This window comes from Citrus clementina, unplaced genomic scaffold, assembly GCF_000493195.1.
Source record: "Citrus clementina cultivar Clemenules unplaced genomic scaffold, Citrus_clementina_v1.0 scaffold_2, whole genome shotgun sequence".
NCBI lineage: Eukaryota > Viridiplantae > Streptophyta > Magnoliopsida > Sapindales > Rutaceae > Citrus > Citrus x clementina.
In genome coordinates this window covers 30718348-30734749 of record NW_006262688.1, presented here as the reverse complement: position 1 = coordinate 30734749, position 16402 = coordinate 30718348, and the positions used below count along the sequence as shown (strand labels likewise).

The 16402-nt window shown below is 35.0% G+C and overlaps 1 protein-coding gene and 1 non-coding gene across 4 annotated transcripts in view; one reads left to right on the top strand and one right to left on the bottom strand.

Moving 5' to 3' along the window:
* LOC18051905 (probable LRR receptor-like serine/threonine-protein kinase At1g56140) overlaps positions 1–16402 on the top strand; it is a 51478-nt gene that overhangs the window by 18516 nt on the left and 16560 nt on the right. Inside the window, exons 1-24 of one of the 3 annotated variants that reach the window (XM_006448714.2) lie at positions 5556–5803; positions 9439–9628; positions 9746–9817; positions 9921–9992; positions 10106–10177; positions 10258–10329; positions 10448–10519; positions 10608–10679; positions 10796–10867; positions 10959–11030; positions 11127–11198; positions 11293–11364; positions 11469–11534; positions 11885–11947; positions 12179–12223; positions 12300–12361; positions 12829–13208; positions 13343–13538; positions 13644–13805; positions 14026–14144; positions 14317–14527; positions 14877–15108; positions 15234–15384; positions 15508–16265. The exons of 1 other annotated variant lie outside the window; for it this stretch is intronic. In XM_006448714.2, the coding sequence (XP_006448777.2) occupies positions 5671–5803; positions 9439–9628; positions 9746–9817; positions 9921–9992; positions 10106–10177; positions 10258–10329; positions 10448–10519; positions 10608–10679; positions 10796–10867; positions 10959–11030; positions 11127–11198; positions 11293–11364; positions 11469–11534; positions 11885–11947; positions 12179–12223; positions 12300–12361; positions 12829–13208; positions 13343–13538; positions 13644–13805; positions 14026–14144; positions 14317–14527; positions 14877–15108; positions 15234–15384; positions 15508–15918 (3141 nt within the window). In that variant the 5' untranslated portion in view covers positions 5556–5670 and the 3' untranslated portion in view covers positions 15919–16265. Of the gene's footprint in view, positions 1–5555; positions 5804–9438; positions 9629–9745; positions 9818–9920; positions 9993–10105; positions 10178–10257; positions 10330–10447; positions 10520–10607; positions 10680–10795; positions 10868–10958; positions 11031–11126; positions 11199–11292; positions 11365–11468; positions 11535–11884; positions 11948–12178; positions 12224–12299; positions 12362–12828; positions 13209–13342; positions 13539–13643; positions 13806–14025; positions 14145–14316; positions 14528–14876; positions 15109–15233; positions 15385–15507; positions 16266–16402 lie in introns of those variants that run through there. One more of the 3 variants, XM_024190451.1, reaches the window with a different exon arrangement.
* Positions 4032–4167, bottom strand: LOC112101350. The gene has a single exon (XR_002907477.1). It is a non-coding gene; the product is annotated as a small nucleolar RNA Z247 (small nucleolar RNA).

The following is a 16402-nucleotide window of genomic DNA, read 5'->3' as shown; positions in this document are numbered from 1 at the left end:
TTTACATAACCACCAGGCTCTAGCTGGCATGCCATGTCATCAACTCGTAACTGAATATGGCTGCTGCTGTGATCCTCTGCTCTGCTGACCATCTTGCAAATATGAGCTTCCTTCACATCCTCCCCTCAAGCTCAATGGCCTGTTGATGACATTGAGCTTGAATCAAAAGTAGTTAAACTTGATAAATGACAGAGCTTTAGTAAGGACATCAACAACTTGTTCTTCAGTAGGAATGTATTTTACTTCTAATTCTTTTCCAAGCGCTTTGTCTCTAATGTAATGAACACCCAATTCAATGTGTTTAGATTTAGAGTGAAGAATATGATTTCGGGCTAATTCTCCAGCACTCTGATTGTCACACCAAAGAATTGGAGTTGGTAATTGCACAATATTAAGCTCTGATAGTAGGGATTGCAACCAAGAGAGTTCTGAACTTGCTGAAGATAGTGCCCTGTATTCACTCTCTGTGCTGGACTTAGCTGCAATAACTTGCTTCTTTGATGACCAGGAAATCAGATTATTACCAAGGTAAATACAGTAAGCTCCAATAGATTTTGATCATCAACATCACGTGCCAAGTTAGCATCAGAGTAACCTGTTAGACCTGCAATTCCAAGTGTTCCCTCATTTTGAATGTATAAACCATGAGTGGTTGTAGCTTGAAGATACCTGAGAACTTTCTTGCATGCTAACCAGTGCTGGAGTGTAAGATTGCTAAGATACTGGTTGAGTTTATGTACAGAATATGCAATGTCAGGCCTGGTGAGAATTAAGTACTGAAGTCCCCCAATGATGCTTCCATAAAGTGCTGGTTCTTCAAATTCTTGCCCAAATGGACCCTTAATATTTTTCTCCAATTTGAAACCAGTACTAAAAGGTGTATCTGATCCTTTGCAATTTTGCATTGAGGCTTTATTTAACAAATCCTTAATATATTTTGTCTGTGAAAGATGCATTCCATGAGTTGTGTAACAAACTTCTACTCCAAGAAAATAGGCCACTAATCCCAAGTCCTTGAGAGCAAAAACCTTACTGAGTTTAATAATGAAATCTTCAAGTAATGCTGAGTCAGGGCTAGTAACCAAAATATCATCAACATAGATTAAGACAATAATAATGCCTTTTTCATCATGTTTAACAAAGAGAGATGTGTCAGCTTTAGAATTGAAGAATTTCCAAGTAGTAAGACAGCTTTTCAGTTTATCATACCAAGCTCTTGGAGCTTGTTTCAATCCATCTAGTGCCTTGTTAAGCTTGAATATGTAGCCTTCTTTGGATACAAAACCCTCAAGCTGAATTATATACATATCCTCTGACAAATCCCCATTTAAAAAGGCATTATTGACATCAATTTGTCTAACCTTTCATGACAGCTAGGCTAAGAATTAATCTCATTGTTGAGGACTTCACTACAGGACTGAATGTTTCTGAATAATCAATACATGTAGTTTGATGAAATCTCTTGGCTACCAACCTAGCTTTATATTTTGAAACTGAGCCATCTATGATGTACTTGGTTCTGAACACCCATTTGCACCCAACTAGTTTATAGGATGAGCACAAAGCCACAAGATTCCAAGTTTTGTTTTTAATCATATCATTATATTCAGTTTGCATTGCTGCTTTCCATTTGGGATCAAATAATGCTTCTGAAACAGTAGATGGTTCCAGGCTGTTGTTATTTGTTAAGTAGGCTTTCGGTTTGAATATCCCAGCCTCTGCTCTAGTGATCATTTTATGTGTGGAGAGAATTGGTTTAGGTTTAGATAAGTGTGTTGGTTGAATTTGAGAGTGAGATATGATGGGTTGTAAGGATGATGTATTTTGTGTTGTATCAGTTAGAGGTATAAAGGGAATTGGTTGAGTTGGTGAAGAAGTTATGGCTGAATGGGATAAAGTAGCAAGTGGTGAGGGTTGAGATGATGTATTGTGAGAGGGTGGTGAAGATATGGTATGAAGGTGATGAGAATATGTATCATTATCTACAGTATCAACTTCAAAGGTGTTTAAATTGCTATTGGAAACATGAATGATATACTGTTGAAGAAGATTGTATTGAAATTCAGAAGATTTGGATGGAGAATATGAGCTGAAAATAGATGAATATGGAAATGAGGTTTCATAAAAAAATAACATGACTAGCTATATAGATTTTACCAGAGGGATTGAGACATTTGTAACCCTTATGCAAAGGACTATACCCTAGGAAAATACATTTAGATGTATGAGAGTGAAACTTGTGTTGATTGTAGTTTCTGAGAAAGGGAAAACATGAACATCCATATGTTCTTAAGAATTTGTAATCTGGAGGAAGATGATAAATAGATTCATAAGGAGATTTCATTGATAGAATTGGGGTGGGTAATCTGTTTATGATGTATGTGGCTGTATGGAAAGAATCCCACTAGAATTTAATAGGTAAAGTTGCTTGTGCAAGTAGAGTAAGACAAGTTCAGTAATATGTCTATGATTTCTCTCTACTATTCCATTTTTGTTATGAGTATATGAACATGAATGTCTAAAGTGAATTCCCTCAGTGTGAAGAAAGTTAACAAAAGATCTAAATTCTCCACCCCAGTCTGATTGAAGACATTTTATAGGTCTGTCAAGTTGTTTTTCAATTTGGTTTTTGAAAATTTTAAAGACTGACAATGTTTTACTTTTGGTTTTCAAAGGAAATATCCAAGTAAATCTTGTGAAATCATCAACAAAGCTTACATAATATACGTAGCCTTATAATGAAATCACAGGGGCTGGTCCCCATAAATCAGTATGTAATATTTCCAGGGGAGACTTTATTTTGATATCAGTAGCTCGAAAATGAAGCTTGTGCATTTTTCCTATTTTACAAGCATCACATAAATAAAAGGTTTTATTCTTATTGACAAGATTGAGAGATGAACATGATTTGATTACATGATTCAAGATCTTAGAAGATAGATATCCCAATCTTTGATGCAGTACAGATGTACTTAACAGACACTCAAATTTTACAGGAAGTTGCTGCAGTATACAGGCAAGAGGTGTTATTTGAAAGAGTAGAATAGACAACTGAAAACATTGAAAGAGGAGTGGTTGATACAATTAACTCAACAACATAGCTTTGATTAGAAGTAGAAGAGACTATCTTATTAGATGAAACCAATAGCAATTTGTATAAACGTTTTTCAGCCTTGCCCTGCAGTATGATCAAATTCCTCACCTTGTCCTTCACAAAACAAAAGTTATCAGTAAACTCTATCACAACATCATTATCTTTTGTGAGCTTAGAGATGCTAATGAGGTTTTTAGTAATTTGTGGCACTAAAAGGATATCATTTAGTTTAAGAGTTAAGGAGGCATTATTGGAGTTATATGATTTCGATGCAGCACTTCCAATATGTGTTATATTTAATCCAGCACCATTGCCAACAAAAAGTTTAGATGTACCTACAAAAGCTTTAGAAACATGCATATTGTTGATGTCATTTGTCAGATGGTGTGTTGCACCACTATCCAGATACTAATTTGCATCAGCAGGTCCCTCCATATTAGCCAAATATGTAGATTTTGGATTTCTATTTGGTGGTGGTCTGTAAGCTCCAGATGCAATAAACTCTTCAAGTTTCTAGCAAATATTAACAGTGTGACCTATTCTGAAACAGATTTGACAGGTTGGCTTAGAGACATTCCACTGAGGTTTAATGTTTCCAGGTGGTCTACTATTGTTAAATCCACTATTTCAAGCATTTTGATTCCAGTTACCTCCTCCTCCACCTCTCTGATTATCTCCTTGATAAGCTTTGAACTGATGATTGGTGCCATAAGCATTTCCACTGTTAGCATTAAATCCAGAGCCTCCATAACCTCCTTTATAGCTAGCACTGTTAATGTTTCCATAGCTAGAATTATATCCAAAGCCACCAAAACCTTTTCCTCCTGACATATTTCCCCTTTTATAACCTCTATTGTGAGCAAGATTAGCCTCAAAATTTTGTTTCACATCTGTATTAGCCAGCATATAAGTTTGTTGTTCAATCCTAACTTCTTGAGTTAGGAGCATAGCATAAGCTTCGTTTACATTCATTTTCCCCACTCTTACTTGTCCAGTAATGTAGGTAGCAACAGAGTTATAATCTGGACTAAGCCAAAGAGTATATGCAGAATTAAATCATCATCACTTAATGCATTTCCTGCTGCAGCCATATTATCAACAATATTTTTCATCTTAATGAAATAATTAGTAATTTTTAGATCATCTTTCCTAGTTGAGTTCATCATATATCTCAAGTGCAGAAGCCTAGATTTAGATTGTGATCCAAACTGAACTTCAATATCTTTCCATACCTCACGAGAAGTCTCTAGATTGAAGACTAGACTAATGATACCTTCACTCATTGAAGAAAGCAACCAGCCAAGAAGCACTTGATCTTGTGATCTCCAAGTTATAAAGTCTAGATTCTCTACAAATCTCATATCATCTCTAATTCTTTTAGCAATATGTGAAGGAGGTGGAGTGGTTGAGTCATCAATGAATTTCTCAAGTCTGTTGCCACAAATTAAAGCAAGAACTTGAGATCGCCAAATCAAATAATTGGATTGATCTAACTCAATAGGTGTATTGAAAGTAAATGTCACATTTGTTGAGTTAACAGTTGTGTGATTGACTGGCGCTTGAGAAGAAAAAGAAGCTAGATGGACTGAAGCCATTGCTACTAGCTCTGATACCAAGTTGAAGAACGAAAATATTTTTTGGCAACTGAGAAAATCAGTGAGAAAATAAGAACTGAATCTAAGAGTTTTCTAGAACATCATTTTCATTAATCATGTTATTAATAATATGTACAATGTTGTTGTTATTTATACTAAGTTGAAGCTCAGCTCAAATAGTTGTAATTAGCTACAGCTAATTAACTAATTCTGACAACTAATCATATCAGCTTAAGCTAATTAACACATGCACAACTATTTACATAACCACCAGGCTCCAGCTGGCATGCCATGTCATCAACTCGTAACTGAATGTGGCTGCTGCTGTGATCCTCTGCTCTACTGACCATCTTGCAAATATGAGCTTCCTTGACAGCCAGGCACAGGCAGTGAAGCTACTACATTCACTTACCCATCCCCTCCTGCTGCTGCTGCTACTAAATTCAAGCCTGACAATTCAGCCAACGTCTAGACTCTGATTAATTCATTGCTTTGCTTCTTCAGCATGTGCAGATATTGTTTTTCCCCTCTTCTGCGCTGGGTGTGTACAGATGTACTGTGTCCCTGGGAGTAATACTCTGCGTTCTTCTAAATTGAATATGTTGATACAATTTTATGTTGAGTTTGCGTCAGCAAAAGTGCTGTGGATAATAATAATCTGGTGAGGGTGGGGAAAGAGACACTAAGATTTCATCGTATTGGTTAAGATGCAATGTATTATATTGTTTTTATTATGCACATATGAGAGTTGAATTTGGTCAATTCTGATACATTTTATTTTTTATTTTGTTTTTGAACGACTTTTCTTTGATAGATGGAACGACTTAAAATGCATGCACCACTGAAAAAACAAAAAAAAACAAATATTGACCGACTCTGGCCAGCTTCTTCTTCTACATATTCTTTAACTTCAACAAAACTATAGATTCAAAAATTAGCATTAAATTCTCCTTATTCTGGGTTTGTAAATTGTAACGAGAAATGAAGATGAATTTTGGAGTGGGATCGTTGAAGCTGCTGCTTTCTTCCTCACTACTATTCGCTCATCTCTTCCTGCTAATTTGTTTATCCAACGCTCAAAATAACACCACTGCTACGACTGACCCTGCTGAAGGTATGTATATCCATTTTCTTTAACTCATTTAATTTCTTCTCGTTAATTAATTCTCTTGCTAGCCAGCCACCGCCCGCCGTTTTCTTTTCTTTTCTTTTTTTATTCTTTTTTCTTTTCTTTGTTTAATTTGACATAAATTAATTATGTGTATGTGCAGTAGCCTGATTCTTTTCTGAAAACAATTAACTTTATATACACAGTGAGCTGCAGAAAGTCAGAAACCTAGCCAGTAGCTAAAATATATGAAGCTTTAGTTCGTTATTTAAAATTACAGTGTTAGATGATAATTAAGCTAGCAGTGTAGTAATATAGAGTTCATTACTGTACAGTCAGGGATGTTAGGTCTATAACTTCTGTTTCAATAAAATATATTCATCCCAATATCATCAATATAACCCGTACGGATATAGAGATTAGGATTTAATACTGAATTGAATTTTTTTTTTTATACTGAGTCATGATCAGAATTATATATATATTGAATTTTTTTTTTTCATACTGAGTCGTGATCAGAATTATATATATAAATATTTGCCTAATAACCATTGGTTCATTGTTTAGCAAAAACATAAATTAAAACTGAATTCTTAACCAGGATATAAATATGTGTGTTTCATTTTGTCCAATTAGAGATGTTATTCTTTTAACTTCGACTAAAATTTTATATTTGTATAATTCTTTAAAAAAAAAAATCGTGGACTTTTTCTGTTTCCAAAAAGTGAAAGTAGCTGTGCAATTTCAATTTTTTTTCCTAAATCATATATTTCACATTATTATCTCTTTAGACTTCAAACAAACGAGGCTACATATATAAAGACCTTTAACTATTTAACTTCAATGATTTCTTCATCTAATGGGATCACTTTTTTTTTCAATATAATAATTATAATAATTGAAATTTTCACATTGAGATATATCATAGATACATACAATAATTAAGGACCATCTTCGCTGCCTGGTTTCAAGCCCCTATTAGTCAAGCATGTGGATCCTTCTTAATAAATGAGTTGAAACATTCTGAAAAAGAGTGATTCTAAACCCAAATTATATCTCAAACAGTACATGATATAAATGTTCATTCCATACGCCACCCACCCCCACCCGAAAAGTCCAAAAAAAAAAAAAAAGGCGATAACTTAATTAATTTAGAGGCAGGACTGAATTTTGGCATTCTTTGCTAGAAACTCTTAATTCAATTTTTATCAAAATTGTTAATTGTGTGTATACTTTTACATCGTAGACGAAGGAATTCAAAATCTTCGAATTTAAAATTCGTTCTACAAATTCACTCTTTAATTAATAATAATAAAAAAAAGACATTGATTTTATATATAATCATATCTAAAGTGCATTAACTCTAATAAGTGTACATATATAATCCTTATCTAATGTGGAGGCTCTCATTTTTTTCATGCGAACACACTATTAAACGTTTAATAAAGTCAATGCAGACACGCTTAGGTTGGCAAAATATGAACTTGTGTCGGACTTTTCCAAACCTTGGCTCAAGCCCATATTATAGATAACAAGCCCAGGCCCTTCAAAAATCCTTCCAAGTTTGGACGGGCAAGCCCTGAGCCAGGCTTGGGCTTGTTCCATTAAAAATAAAATAATTTTTTAATAAAGTAAAAAATATTTAAATTAAAAATAATTATCCAATAAGTAATAGAATAATAGTCTAATACACAAAATATTATTAACACAACATAATTAATCACAAATACTAATATGAAAAAAATATTAATTTAATATTTTGAGTTTTTATTTAAATTTAATTTATTTTTTATAAATTAAAAAACTAGGCCCTTATCTAGGTCCAATATGTGCCGACTTTGTATTTTTAAGCCCATAATCAGGCCCAACTCATGTCGACGGGGCTTCAAGCCCGTGTTTTTGCCAACCCTAAATACGTTATTAAATCGTACGATTTAACAGCGTGTCCACATTAAAAAATAAAAAAAGCACCCGAACCTGAGAATGATTACAAATATATACATAATCATTCTCAAGTGCAGGCACTCTCTCTCTTTTTTTTTTTTAATGCAGACATGCTTTTAAACTTTTAAACCGTACGGCTTAAAAGAGTGAAAAATCATAACTCTCTTAAACATCATGGTTTAAAAGTATGCCCGCATGAAAAAAATGATGGCACTCACACTAGAGAACGACTACATGAGTGTGTGTGTGATACGACCCCACCCGACCCAACTATTGGGTCTAATCCAAATCACGTGAAAATATATAATAACATATATGCCTTATCCGAAAACATATTCGAAACTTGCACACTTCACATCTCACTATGTATGCATATATCTTAAATATATATACATATGAGCATAAACGTGCTTAAAATGCAAGTCATGCAACACTGCACATCGTGGCCCAACCTCAACTAATGGAAAATGAACTGTATGAAATCCTGCGAAAACCTAGAAAAAATTGGATAAATAAGAAAATAGCGAACTTGCAGCTCAATGAGTAGATATAATTATATATATTAAAATAAAGTAGTGCATTAATAATTATACACAATCATATGACATAATTCTGCACTGAACATAATATATAAGCAAACATGAAATTATACATGAGAAAACTGCACTAAATATTACCCAGGGAAAATAATTGCAACACTCATCGAGATTATTATCGCGTGAGTAGAGAGAGGAATAACATCTCATTATCAAACGGAATTTAACTACATCACACAGGTAGAGTACTTTAACTCTCAATATGCATACACAAAGCACTTAACATGAAGAGTACACATATGGTGCTTGGCAATCAGACTCAATCAATCGTATAATGAGCATACATATAATCATGATATGATACTAAATCATACTATTAAATCATCTCACAAATCCTGACTCAATTACTGTTTTTTTTTGTGGGGCTTCTGTTAATTCCTAGAAACTTGAATTTCTTTTAAACACAAGATTAAAAAATTATAAAAAATTTTCAATGCAAAATTTTAAAGTGCGAGAAAGTCCGACAAAACTTTAAAACCCTACAATTTTAAAGTATTAATTTCATAATTCTTTAAAACTATACAATTTTAAAGATTTTCCAGACTTTTTCTACACTTTAAAATTTGGACTAAAATCCTACTATAAAAAATTTACAACTGATATAAAAACTCAAAAACTCACAAGTATGCTAAAAATTATAACATAACTGTTCATACTTTCTAAATCCATTATCCACTAATTCTCGAAATATAAATGTAACTGTTGAATTCATGTCCCCGTAACTTTCCCTTATTAGCTTCCATTATTACTTGATTTTCACTCTTGGCTTCTTAATTTCTTTTCTCCTTTTATTTTCTTTCTCTTTTGCTTTTATTTTCTCCTTTCTATTTTATCTCTTCTTTTCTTTTCTTTCTTTCTCTCGTTTTCTTTCAATTTCTTCTATCTTTATATGTGCCCACCGTCTATCAGCATGCATGACAAGCACGCAGGTGAAGCATGCGTGTGCTCTAATTAAAGCAAACAGCTTGCCGTTGCTTTTGAAAATCAGCCGCGTTTTGCTTACAAGCGTGCAGGTGCATCACAATATATTAATGAATTTATGGAATTAAATGATATCATTTGGTAACAAAGCTACCATGCATGCATGTGTTTGATGAGCAGTGAGGGCACTGAACTCAATACTGCAACAATGGGATGCACCGGCGGTGCCATTATGGAACATAAGTGGAGAGCCATGCAGTGGATCTGCACTAAATGCAACTGATTCTGAATTTGAGAGCCCAGATAACAATCCTGCTATTGTTTGTGACTGTACCTTTGACAATGGTGCTACTTGCCACATTACTAAACTGTAATGCTCTCTTAATATATCTCTGCGCTTGTTAATTAATATTAATTTCTGAAATCGCTGATGCAGCTGCAATCTAATGGATTGGTTTGTTTGTTTTTTTTTTTTTTTTGGTCACAGGAGAGTATATGCACTAAACAAAAAAGGGGTGATTCCTGAAGAACTAGTAACTTTGCAGTACCTGACATTTCTGTATGGATTTTTCACTCAGATATTTTATCTGCCATTCAGTTTGTATGTATAAATCAAATTTACGTAATCATCGCGATTAACAACTTCTCTTTGAATTTTGTAGGAAAATTGATCAAAATTTCTTCACTGGCCCCTTGCCTTCATTTATTGGAAATTTGTCTCGATTGATGCTTCTGTAAGTATTGAAATTGGCTTTTTCTAATATTCTCTGATTTGATTTTTGGATTAGGCTGCAAATTATTTATTCTTTGTGTGTTGTCTAATGCAGTGCTATATTTTTGTGTACAGGTCAGTTGCCCACAATGGATTCTCGGGGCCTGTCCCCAGGGAGCTAGGAAACCTTAAGGAATTAACTATTCTGTAAGATGGCATTTCTTTTTCAACAATTTTTTCTTCTTCTTCTTTTAAATCAGTGTATAACTTTTAATTTCAAATTGCAGTTCTTTTGGTACCAACGATTTCTCAGGAACACTCCCTCCAGAACTTGGCAACTTAGCCAAACTTGAGCAACTGTAGATTCTAAATTTCTTTCTTTCTTTTTACATATTTGATCATTATCATTTTTTTTTTCAATTTAGCAAAGCTGCAGGTTTATGAAACAAAGTAATTTTCAATTGATAAATTCAACAGTTACATAAACAGTTGTGGGGCCGGTGGTGAAATTCCCTCTACATTTGCTAAACTTCGTAGTATGCAAACTCTGTAAGCAAAGTTTTTTACATATGCCATTTTGTTTCTCCTCTTGTATAAAGATTATGCTGCCTAAATTGATTAATTTGTTAAATTTCAGGTGGGCATCAGACGCTCCTTTTACAGGCAAAATACCTGACTTCATTGGCAATTGGACTAAGCTCAAGTCCCTGTATGCTTCAAAAAACTCCTTGACTATATACATTCTCTGTGTTCTGTGTAGGGCATTAAAGATTTTGCTTGGCTTCTGACAGCTTTCCTAACATGTTTGTCAAAATGTTGCTGTAGGAGATTTCAAGGGAATTCTTTTCAAGGTCCTATTCCGTCCAGTTTGTCTAAGTTGGCTTCGTTAGAATCCTTGTGAGTAAATCTTTTTCTGACAGTCTCTTGGTCTCTCATTCTCTCTCTGGAAGAATGAATCATATCCGTGATGTTTGAATTGATTCTGTAGACGAATCAGCGATATATATAATGTGAGTTCATCTCTTGATTTCGTAATGAGTTTGAAGAACTTAACTGACTTGTAAGTATACTTCCTATATATTTCATTGTGTTTGGCAGCCTTTTCATTTTGAAACTGATTAGTTATCAGTTGGTTTTTTGTTCTTCTGCTCCATAGGTCCCTAAGACATGCTCTGATCACTGGTACAATTCCATCTAGAATTGGAGATCTTCAAATGTTACAGATATTGTAAGTTGATATTAAGAAATAAATTATATAGTGGCACTTTCCTTTTTTCATTTTGATATATATTTTTCCCAAAATTTTTATCTATATTTTGCAGGGACTTGAGTTTCAACAACTTAACAGGCCAAATCCCAGCAACTTTGTTCAATATATCTTCTCTTAATTACTTGTAAATTCTTTGAAGCTTTCCTTCATCAATTCAAGATTTTTACTTTTGGACTTTGGTCATTGTTTTGTTATTGCTGATGCTCCTTTTACTGCTTCAATGGCCAGGTTTCTTGGAAACAATAGTTTGTCGGGAACACTTCCTGATGAAAAAAGTGAAAAACTTCAAAAAATGTAAGCTTTGGTTCAGCTTTCTGATTTATTTAACGAAAAATTCTAGAAATTCATCCCTATGCTTGTTCCTCAATGTGCCCTTATATCCAGACATAAACACTGATTTTCTCTTCTGTACTTGCAATTCAAACCATGAGAATATACATTGCATGTTTCGATTTGAAAGTGTTTTAGATTTAGGCCAGTGATTTTCATCTTCCATGCGTGCATCAGTTGTGACTTTTGGCCTCTTTCTCTGGCAACCAATCAATATACTCAGCCAGATTTTTTACTTGTCTAACATATGTATATGTTGGTTGGTTCACATGTTCGAACTCATTTACTGGTGCTTAACAAAATGTTTCCTGCAGAGATTTATCTCATAATCATCTATCAGGAACTTTTCCATCGTGGGCAACTTCAGAACTACAAATGTATGTCTCTTAAAATATGATAATGCTCCGTTCGTCTTCATTTTCTAGAATTGCCTCTTTGTGCTTGAGTTCAGAGTTTGTCAAGCTTATTGCTCATACTAAACCAATGGTCCTAGTTTCTTTACTTTTATCATTTAACTATAACAGTTGTATGAGAATTTCATGAAGTCTGTTGCCCTTGCATCTCTGTCCAAAAATTTTACAATTAATGCATTGCATAGAACTGTATAGGAATCTGGCAGTGAACAACTTCAAATTTGACATATCAAACATAAGGTGAGTTTTGGTCCTTTACTTTTCTTTTAATCATGCTAACAGATAATGTGAACTAATTGTTCTCTGTGCTTGCCAGTGTCTTTCCAGGATTGAGCTGTCTTCAGAGGAACTTCCCGTGCAATAGAAATGCTCCACAATGTAAGCTGCCTTCTGTCTGCTGTTTGCAGTATCATATTTTTATAAGTTATTGTAGTTTCACATTTAGAAGAAAGAACGCTTGTCTAACCATACTTCTGAATTGCGGAGGAAAAAAAGAGCAAGAAGTAGTACAGAAGTTTTAAATATGACTTCAGGTAGCTGTGTTGCAAGTGGGGACAATTTTTGTTACCACTGTCAGTCGAAATTGTAGAGTAGTTACATTATAAATTTGGTGTATTAAGCCATCTTAGCTTTAAAAAGCTTTGATGTGATAAAGAGAGTTCGCATGTGATGAGAATTGAAAAATATTTGTAGAGTGCCGGATGTGTAATTAAAAAAAAAAAAAAAAATTGCCTGAATGATTTCTCTTTACCCAGTTATTGACTTTTATGCAAAAATGTTGGTGAAATTTTGATGTCGGAATTCAATCTGAAAATAGCTAGAAATTTTTGTCTTTGCATTTGCAGATGCAAACTTCTCAATCAAATGTGGTAGTCCAGAAATGAGAGCTGATAACATAGTGTATGAGGGTGATAACTCATATCTTGGCGCATCGGCCTTTGTTGTGACCAATACAGAAAAATGGGCAGTTAGTAAAGTGGGTTTGTTTAATGAAAGAGAAAATCCAGCGTATGTGCTAAACACTCTAGCACAAGTGACTGGCACCAGGACCCCAGAGCTTTATCAGACGTCAAGGATATCTGCCGGATCACTTAGATACTATGGCCTGGGTCTTGTGAATGGACCTTATAATGTAAGCTTGTTATTTGCAGAAACAAATTTTCCTGATCCAAGCACAGAAAGGTGGGAGAGTCTTGGAAGGCGTGTTTTTGATATCTATGTTCAGGTGAACATATGCCCTGAACCAAAATTTGGAGCTGGAGATCATGTGATTCCGAAATTACAACTCTCTCTCTCTCTCTCTCTCTCTCTTTATGCATTGAGAAATAATAATTCTATCTCTAATTGTCTATCTTCTAGGGACGTCTCCAGTGGAAGGATTTTGACATATCAAAGGAGGCGGGAGGGCCTAACAGAGCTATTATAAAAAACTTCAGTGCTACTGTGTCAGAAAACCATCTCGAAATTCACCTATTTTGGGCTGGTAAAGGGACCTGCTGCATACCTGAACAAGGTAATTATGGACCAGCAATTTCAGCTCTCAGTGTTGTTTCAGGTAAAGCATATGATTCGAGTGAATCTTCATTTAAGATGGAATATAATAAATAAAATGGCTTATATGCCTCTTCCAGCTGGTAATAACTGAGTTTTTTCTGCTCAGCTTTCCCACCAACTGCAAGTGGATTACCCCCAAGTACTCCAGGGAAGAAGAGTCACACAGGTTTGATTGTTGGTATTGCAGTCCCTCTCGGAATTTTAGGATCGGTAGTGATATCTATAGTGTTCTACATGCGGAGAGAAAAAGACAACGATGATGAGGAAGGTAAGAAGAGTCCATTGACAATTTTACAATATGTAATAGTAGTTTCGCAAGCTTGTTCATGAAACTCAATGAATTTGTAATTCCATATTGGTAAATGTTCTGCTTAATTCATCTTTTGTAATATAAGTCCTTCATTATTTTGTAATTTTGATATTCACGAACAGTTATGGTATCCCATCCTATACTCTGTCCATAATTTTTGTCTTGGTTGAACCTGCAGTGCTAGTTGGGATAGGCTCTAAACCAAACATTTTCAGCTATGCTGAGTTGAGATCTGCAACAAAAGACTTTGACCCTTCAAACAAGCTTGGAGAGGGAGGATATGGACCTGTGTACAAGGTAACTATACATATTAAGATTTCAGCCAATTGATAGTTTTCTTTCATCCTAGCGTTGCCATCCAGTACTTGTAATGGGTGATCATAGCCTGTCATTGCAACTAGACAACAAAGCAATTTTCACTAGGATGTAGTCGATATGTTTTCAAATTGCCAAATGTTGTACTTGACAGGGTACTCTATCTGATGGGAGAGTAATAGCTGTGAAGCAACTTTCAATAGCATCTCACCAAGGGAAGAATCAATTTGTAAATGAGATTGCTACCATATCTGCAGTGCAACATCGCAATCTTGTGAGATTGTATGGATGCTGCATTGAAGGAGCCAGGCGCCTCCTTGTTTATGAGTATCTTGAAAACAAAAGCCTCGATCAAGTATTGTTCGGTATGATTATCAATTCATTCTTACTGTATGATAATCAATTCATTCTTACTACTAATTAGTAGAAAATAGCGCAAACGCCGTGTTTTAACTTGGTTGCTGAGGCAAAGAATTCAAAGAAGAAAGTGCTGAGTCACTGACTTTTGGAAATTGCATGATCTATTTTGTAATCTTAAATCCAAAATCTGTTGTTTAGACAATGTCAATAACAGCAAATTAGCCACAATCACTATCCTAAAGCTGATTGACAATGTCTCAGTGAGACCTCATGCAGATAAATTACCCTAGAATTATCAATTTGCCCTTCTGTAACTCCATAAATTTCTAACCACTGCAGCCGACATTTCTGCAGGAGACCATGAATTGCGTCTGGATTGGCCTACCAGGTTCAGTATATGCTTGGGAACAGCAAGAGGGCTGGCTTATCTTCACGAAGAATCCAGGCCTAGGATTGTACATCGAGATGTCAAAGCAAGTAATATTTTACTTGATGCAGAGCTCTGCCCCAAGATATCAGATTTTGGATTGGCAAAGCTGTTTGATGACAAGAAAACCCACATCAGCACAAGAGTTGCAGGGACCATGTAATCTCCTTCAACATTTCTTCATTCCATTCTTCCAAAAATGATAATTCCACACACGCCTTATCTTTCAATTTTTGGACACAATGGAGTTTGGAGATTTTGATCAGTAACTATTGAGCTTGTAGTGGATATTTGGCACCGGAGTATGCAATGCGCGGACACTTGACAGAGAAGGCCGATGTTTTCAGTTTTGGCGTTGTTGCGTTGGAGATGATAAGTGGAAGAGCAAACTCTGACAACAGTTTGGATACGGAAAAGATTTATCTTCTCGAATGGGTGAAGAAAATAATCTTGAACTTCATTCTGCTTCCTTTTCTTTCTTATCTCTGCATTCTTCTGGTTAAAGAAACTTAATTCTTTCAATCTTCATCTGAATTATTGTCTATATGACGTTTCTAGGCTTGGAATCTCCATGAAAATAATCAAAGTTTGGGGCTTGTAGATCCTACATTAACAGAGTTTAACGACAAGGAAGCTCTTCGGGTGATAGGAGTAGCTCTCTTGTGCACTCAAGCATCACCAATGATGAGGCCACCAATGTCACGCGTTGTGGCCATGCTTGCTGGGGATGTAGAAGTTGGCACAGTTATTTCAAGGCCAAGTTATTTGACAGATTGGGATTTTAAAGATATAACAGCAAGCTTTTTGAACGAAGACACGCCAACGCCTTCATCATCTAATAAAAGAAGTAACAGCAAGGAGAAAAGCGAAAGAGAAAATCCAGTTGATGATCATAGTGAAGGAACTAATGCATTAGTCTCCCCAGTAAATGTCACACAGCTAAGTGATATTATAGCAGAAGGGAGGTGAGAAATATTTTTGTCGCGTCGCGGCTGTGATCTTACTATTTGACAGTTTCTGAAACAAAAGCAGCCTTGTGGTGGTGGAATGATCTGCTTCTTATGGTGCCTTAAATTTCTCCCGTCGAGCTATTTCTAGCAATTACAGTACATGCATATGTGCAGCACGAAATACTGTTCTATGACTACGAGTGGCAGGCAACATTGTCGAAGTTCATTAAAAACTTCTGATTTTGGGAAGACATCAATGCACGTAAATAAAATGAAACAAGTCCTCAAAATAATAAACAAAATGTATTTGTAGACCGTTAATTACCCTTATTAATGTATTGAGGTAACAAGCATGTTGTATTATTATTCTTCATCTTTCCATCTTCTTTTTCGCTTCATTTTCCAGTACACTGGTTTAAAAATTATGAAATCATAGCTTTCAGTTAAAAGTTAGTTTAGATAGAAAATGGGTCGGCTGATTAGAGGACTTTGGCACATGTTGA